At 32.8% G+C, this 7,950-nt stretch overlaps 1 protein-coding gene across 1 annotated transcript; it reads left to right on the forward strand.

Annotated features, from left to right (window-relative positions):
* The first annotated feature begins 491 nt into the window (after positions 1 to 491).
* On the forward strand, positions 492 to 3,912 carry LOC140062910 (uncharacterized). Its single transcript, XM_072109303.1, has 3 exons — positions 492 to 965; positions 1,939 to 2,037; positions 2,553 to 3,912. Exons 1-2 carry the CDS (start codon positions 603 to 605, stop codon positions 2,014 to 2,016), a joined length of 441 nt encoding a protein of 146 aa, XP_071965404.1. The 5' UTR covers positions 492 to 602; the 3' UTR covers positions 2,017 to 2,037; positions 2,553 to 3,912.
* Positions 3,913 to 7,950: the final 4,038 nt, after the last annotated feature.

Here is a 7,950-nt window from a genome sequence, read left to right on the forward strand (position 1 = left end):
AATATGTATACACTTTTTAATAACTTTGCCTGGTATTGAACATGTAAAATTGTTACAAAAACAAACTATGGAGGTACCTCCATGATTTAACTATCTCCCCGCAACAATGCAGTTGTGGTTATATATTAAATCAAACAATAGTATTAATATTTGTTAAAGGAAATACTTTCCATAAAAAGGAACTGAATATTTTAAATTATGTTAATTGCGGTTTCATGAAAGGATTTAGGAGTTGTATATGGAATGATTAGAAAGAACAGAACTATCAAGTATTATGTTGATAAGTTGCCTGTAGGCGAAAGCGATTGACGGGTCGTATTGACAACGCTGAACGCTGATTGGTCGACAGATGTGTGATGTATGTCAATCGAGTAATACAGTTCTCAATGTGTTTATTCTTAATTAATCATGTGACTTACCGATCTGTGATTGGTCACCTTGATGCGATCAGATACTACAAGTTGTGTTCACAGCTGTAGAACGATCATTTTCAGCTTAGATCTTGCTAACTCAACACGATTAGCTTAAAATTACTAGAAGGCACAATTCGATCGTTTTGCTGACATATTATTAATTTCGACAGGTTAGAATCATTTTGAAAGATGACGAAAACTCACGTAGCTCAGCTGGAGACCCACAACCATGTCTGCGCACACAGATTGCAACAGAATTCTGGAATTCATAAAAAACGCAGTAAACACAGCAATACAGATTCACTTGGCAACTTCAGCATGCAGGACTGTTTTGAAAAATTGAGGGAAATCGTACCTACGATACCCAAAGATAGAAAACTTTCTCAGGTGGAGATATTACAACATGTCATTGACTATATTCAAGATCTTCAAAGTGAACTTGAAAAACAAAATATTAGTTTTTGTGGCATTCGATCAGGATCAACGAATAACAGGAATCCACTGACGTCACTTTCATTACAAAACACCCCAGATAGGACAGCAGAATTAAAAGTAAGTAATTTTACATTTTAACATATTTGTTGTTATTGTTTATATTATGATACTCTCTACAGTGTAGTTTCTTTAGTACATTTTAACTTAAATTGGTATTTTGCAATAATAGTCTACAAAAACACAGATTTATACTAACATACATTGCTGCTGAGAGGAGTAGAAATTCCCTCCTTTATTTACGTTATACTATATTTATGTATTATTAAGATAAAAATTCAGATTATTTTCACTTTTGCATTAGGTTTATTTTTTATTTATGTAAATTAGTAAATTTGATAAAATGCATTTTTGACGGAAGTATTTTAGAGGCCTGTCTCTGCCATATCCCATGTTGCCTTTGGCCATGGGCATAGATTTAAAAACAAGGAAGTATGAGATTCATGATACGGTTACTTGGTAATGTGTATATACCTAATGAAGTTGATACGGATTCTAATTAACAAATTTCCTGCGATTAATACTCGAGTATGTAGTGAGAGCCTAGATAAAAATGTCAGTGAATTTAACTAATACTGTTCCAAAACGATCTCTTCGTTCGTGGTGTTGTAAACGGATAAAGAGCGAGGAAGTTTGGTCAAATTATAATTACTGGTGGAAATAGATAACACAATTATAAGTTAATAAATTTGTAAATTAATTGGACTTAATAATATTCATTGATTGATACTCTTCTCAGTTACACTAGTAGTAGTGTGACCTTTATTATAATTGTAATATGTTGACTTTAATATTAAATTGAATATAATTATTATGTAGTTATTTAGTAGTGTGTAGCATTTGCATCAACATATTAAATGATGTATTATTTATGGCTCATTTTTTGTGAAATTTGTGAATTTAATCAAAGTATTATGCCATTTTAATGAGATTTAATATGCTTCCTATAGAATTACCACGAAGTACAGTTATATCAACATAGTATCGATTGTTCATCATGACTAAATGTTTTCTTAATTCTTTTATCTTGCAGGAAAAACTAGCTAAAGCACTAGAAGCATACGAAACCCCAGAATCATCTCCTTTGTCTAGCCCCTGTGGCAGCTGTTGAATACCGTCTTAAATTATTGAGGTAAGCATGCTAACCCAATGTAATTCAAAACATACAGATCACATAATATTCATGGCACCAGAACGAGTTTCGGTTTTGATAGTTTATAATGTGAACCAGTTCCACTAGATATTGAGTCAAATTTAGCGCTCTGTCCAGTGCTTTCCAAATATGTGTGTGAAACTACAATTAATAATAGAGATCGCTTGGGATTTGTTTCTATCATTCTAATCTTAGCAAACATTCCCAATTTTGTTCCGGTTCCCATGCGGACTAAAGACAGGACCATGCTGATTATATTATAACCAGCTGGTGCCTCACATTTTTGAGAATTCCTTTCAACAATCGTATTATAATATTCAGCTATGAAATACTTATAAGATTGATAGCTTACGATTGTGCTAATCCGTGCAGCCAGTTCCCATGGCAGGGGTTTCTCACCGAACCATATTGTAATACTTAGCCTAATATCTTTTCATCAGTTAAATTATTATTACTCGTATTTTATTAAATTTCTAATTTCTTCTATTTTCTAGGTGAATTAATTTATGGATAACTCCTTGGTGGTGTCACCTTCGATGCGGATGACATTCTCACTACGAGAAGAACGAAGAATTTCATATGATACCAAACGTAGAAGAACAAAAACTTGATATATGCACAGACGCTTTCAATGACTACATTTCTAAATAATATCCGATCAAAATGAAACAAGAACTAAATTTACTGAACAAAGGGAAGTGAAATCCGTGGAAACGTGAACACTGGCAGTTACTATTTGTATTAGAACAATTTTTGTTTTTGAAACACCCTAACACCTATATTATACTTGATCGATAGTTAAATATCCTATTCAATTTGTCGGATGTCCGTACACGGTTGTTGAGTGACGTCTATCCCGGAACTCTTCTTAACCTTGTATACGGCAATATCCGACAAATCATGAATGATTTTTATATTGTCAATTGTGTAAGTTAGGCCTACAGTAACGTACAATAGCAATGGGTTGACTCTCTTGTGTTCAACTGTCTCTTGGGTTTTAGTAATGTTGAATAAACGGATTCCAATCGATAATATTCATAATGACATTTCTAATAACCACTTATTTTAGAAGCAGGTGGTGGGGGGCTATGCCCCAGTGAAACAGGTGTCGAAAGAGAATTTGCACGCCGGTTGACTTGCCACTCCACAGGAATGTCGGTTTGACAGATCTCACGCCGGGCTTTAATGATTTGGGGCATTCCTTTAATAACACTCGGCTCGTAAAATCCATGACGGCTGTTTTGCAAATTCTTTTTCGACTAAACAATAGTTTAAAACTGTGTTTGATAAAATGTTCAGTTTCTACTATTTTTTGTTGTGTTTTAAGAATGTTGTTTAAGTGTTATGGCCACTTACAGGGCGTTAGTCGTCTTGTAATGGCGACACAATTCTTTAGTTTATTTTGTTATAAACGTACGGTAAATTAGGGTAGCTCATAATACGATGCCTAGCCCTAGTATGTTGTAATTGTATACAAAAACATAGCCAAAGGGGACTACAACATAATTAACCTGATCTTGAGTTACATCCTCTGTTTCTTCTGCTTCTAAAATATCAACCAAATGGGACCAAGCTTAATATAGCCACGTGACCAACATTTACTTCATTTACTCGCTAGAACAAATATAAAATTAAGATTTGTAAAATTAAAAAGCCTTGCATTATTATTTTGCAGCGTCGACGACCTAAGGTCGAGAAAAGGATCATTTGGGAAAATGGTTTGAAAATGAAGTTAAATTAATTGTTTATAAGACTAAGAATGGTCGATTTTATTTGTTACCGTTTGTATATTTGTATAGAGAAATTTTGTATAGCTATAAATGAATGAAAACTTGAAAACGTCTTTTGCCTTTTTATTTTGATCTTACGACATTTTGATTGCCGCAGTCTTTACGAAAAGGGAAAAGTAACAGGGGGCGCTGTGTCAAAGTAGCTCATAAGTTGAATACGAAAGTCTTCAGGCTACAGTAATTGGATTTTCAACAATGACCCCGTATGAAATATGAGCGATTTATGTTTATTTTATTGCAGTAAATGTATATTGCCTGCACAAATCTGAAATCCAATTTACAATGTATACATTACACTTAATGGAATGAAACCTACGGGTTTTAATCATACGAGCTTATTATAATTTCTTTAATACGTCTTACTGTAGTATCAAATATAATAGTAGCCTACGACTAAACCGATAAAACATACATTTTATTAAAATATGCCTCGTACATGCGTAAAATCAACGCCAAAATCATGCATTTTAGAGGGAAGACGAAAAAGAAACCTAACAAACGTGGATACTCTCCGTGTAGGCTACCGTACCATTAACGTTTGATATTTGACATGACAGACTATAAAAAATACAGCTACTGACAATAAAATCTTTGAATATACTACATATATTATATGTTTAGGACATCTTATTTTCTGTTTTATATATCTTATCCAGCCTAATTATTGATTTACACTTTTCATCGAAGGCTCTTTCAATAAAAGAGAGTGATTAGAGAGCCTAGGCCTACGTTTAAATATATTCTAAGCCAAATCACTATATATAACATTACGATACGATAGTACAGTATATTATGAATTCGCCACCAAAATAACATAATATCATTTTTATATAGTACTGCACATAATAAAACATTCCCTATTGGAATCGATGGACGAGTAAGGTATGTTGTTGTCGTCCTCCTCCTGTGTTTACCATTGTTGACACAGTTGTCCCTTATGTTTCTACTTGTGTTGCTGATTCGTGGAGACGCGTGCTGTTGTGTTGACAACACGCAACCACGACGACCTACCCCCGCCCAATCATAGCGGAGCACAGTCAAGTTTTGACACAGGTGGTAGTTGGGCCTAGTTAGAATTCTTAGAATCAATTTCCATCGAATAATACAACCACAATTCCTCTATTTTTTTTTAAAGCACGGCTTTTATCATTGAACATGAGTATTACAATTGTATTGGAAATTTGCCCGGTTCACTATATTAATATTAATGTTTGTTGAGCTCTTCTACTTCTTAGCCGGTTATCAATTATAATTTTCTATCGTTAATTATGTTTTGTACTTATGATGTTGTAAATTTATTGTCACTGGTTGAAATAAAATCTGATTTTAAATAACAATAGAGAAACAGTAGGCCTAAAAAATGTTTTTTTATACAAAAAATTGCACAAAAAAGAAAAAATTCCCACAACATATTATATACTACAGTACATTTGTACTTATAAATATTAATCCACAATATGTGGAGATAAAATTCACATTATTTTTGTTATACTTTGTTGTTTCTAACTCAAATCTTGAACCGTATGTTAACGGTAATCCTATATCTTAATTATGATGAGTACCGTATACCGTAAAACATGGACTCATTGACTACATACAATACGAATGCAACATTCATAATAACTACACACCGGGTGTGCATTCACTAAAAGGTGACCACCTTTTTTTAAAGTAATTTAATGTGATTAACTTTATTTAAAAGCTCATTGTAACAAAGAGAAACAGTTTCAAGTATTAGATGATGGCGGAGAGAATGATTGCAAATCCATTAGTCAAGTCGTTGTCATGGCAATTTTGCATTTTCTTGCTTTCTTATTTTGAAAAGGCAAGAACGGTTGAGAGCGATGCTTTATTCTAATTATCATTTATCATCATTATTATCCTTCTTCAAGAAAGAAGACAGTTGACGCCATATTAGATTACCTTGTTGCTTTTCCGAGAGCTGCGAGGAAAATTAATGAAAGAAAAACGTTGTTCGTTGATAATAACCTAATGCATTGAGTATGAAAACAGTAGAAAAAGATTTTCGAAACAAATATTCTTACGTTTATCAGATTCATTAATCATCGTCATCATAATCATAATCAACATCATCATCATCATCCTCATCTTCTTCATCATCATCCTCATCTTCCTCATCATCATCCTACTCATCATTATCATCATCATTATCATCATCATCAGTATCATCATTATCAGTATCATCGTCATCTTTCTCATCATCATCCTCATCCTCATCATTAATGTTATCATCATCATCAGTATCATCATCATCATTATCATCATCATCATCAGTATCATCATCATCGTCATTATCATCATCATCATCATCATTGAGTTTGTCATCGTTATCTCAATCGTCTCTATGCGTATGATGATCGGCCATATTAATGCATGATTATCATCTTCATTATCATCATATTATGATCATCTTGATTTGATTCTCACCCGATCATCGTCATCAACATCGTCATCATCATATTCATCATCAACATAAGGTTTTCCACAGTTCTTATAACTCCGTATCAATCTAGGCCTACTTATCTTTTTTTTTTTACAATATCTGCTTTTTTTCCCAAGCACCATTCATGATTCACATAATATATCTTTGTCATTATTATTACAATGTAATACTAATAACCGTAAAAATAGTTATTGAGCATTGAGTATCGCGCAGAAATATTACAGGGGGCGCTATGACCGTATTGTTGTCTATTATAGGCCTACACTCAATATTAGACCTTTCAATTGAAAATTATGAATGATTATTTAGTATAACAATGTATGTACCAGCATTACTGTTAATACAGCTACAACTTGTATTTCACACTTTTGAAATTGCAAAACTAGACTCGACTCATTCCGCACCTATTTTTTTAACTTGTCTGGAATGCAGCCGATATTTGAGTAAAGTACTTTTCTTATTTATTAGTGTCTTTATTGAAAGTAAATGAATCTATAAATAGTAAGTTATTTAACAATACATCATTTCAATGCGAAATTTATTACCTGTATGCATAATCCACGTTTTAATAAAATAATTTACCGACGAGACAGAAATATCGCCCACTATACGATATCAGTCAATGCATTTCTGTTGTTCAATGTTTTGCAATTGTAAATTTGACTTTGACTAAGTCATTAAATTTCGAAAGAATGATACAAATAGGCGAAAAGAACAAGAACTGAGTGTTTAACGTTACTCATGTTCATAATTCTCTACACGTTTTTAATATTTAGCCAAATCTCAGTAGACGGGTGTAAGATCGTAAATCGTATGAAAAAGCAAACACGTTCACTTGTTTGCCGTTAAAAATCCGAATGTCATTTATCATCAATGTTATACGCACGCACGACTAGATGACGGAAGCAAATGTAGAATCTTTAATCATGATTTAGCATGCGTTCTTTATGCATACAAATAAGGAGTAATTATACTCCGACCTTTGACCTATGTAAATAAATACCGAGCAGATTTTTAAATTATGGAATAAGCAATCTTGTAATCGAATTGAAAGGCACGTTTACGTATACATAATCTAATTGGACATTCACATAAAGTTCGTCTCAACTCGTACGCTGCATATAGTCTACACATACATTTTCTTTATTTAATTATTTTGTTGAGATTGTGGATGGAATTAAATAATTTTAGGCCTACTATTATTCACATTTTAAAGCTGCTATAGGCCTACAGTTAGGCATGAATTAATGCAGTCGTTCTTCGATGCCCTGTGTCTATTTGATAGGCCTATACTAATAGCACTGATGGTTCAGTTTAGTTTTTCCCACACATCATATTAGCGTTTATTTTCATTTAATTATTTATTAATTTTCTTGCAACATGGAGTATAAATTGTAGGTTATTCACAAATACAATAAATATTCCATTCCACCCATTCCTTCGTTTGTTGGTTGTCCGTTTCTCTGCTAAGCCACGGCCAGACGTTGGAGAATAACTTACCAATTTCCAATCCTTTTTTAATGAAATTCAACTGCGATTTTCTAATGTATTTTCATAACGTTTGTATATTTCAATATAGAAAGTTGAGTTGAGATTTAATTGTCCATTTTTACTTTCGAAGACATCTTTACAGAGTTG

This window comes from Antedon mediterranea, chromosome 11 (genome assembly GCF_964355755.1).
Source record: "Antedon mediterranea chromosome 11, ecAntMedi1.1, whole genome shotgun sequence".
Taxonomy (NCBI): Eukaryota; Metazoa; Echinodermata; class Crinoidea; order Comatulida; family Antedonidae; genus Antedon; species Antedon mediterranea.

What these genes read in the sequence shown, in the direction of transcription:
- LOC140062910 (XM_072109303.1), top strand. Translation starts at nt 603, where the DNA reads ATGACGAAAACTCACGTAGCTCAGCTGGAGACCCACAACCATGTCTGC. An exon ending in ATAGGACAGCAGAATTAAAA is followed by an intron (nt 966 to 1,938) that starts GTAAGTAATTTT and finishes TTTATCTTGCAG; the next exon opens with GAAAAACTAGCTAAAGCACT.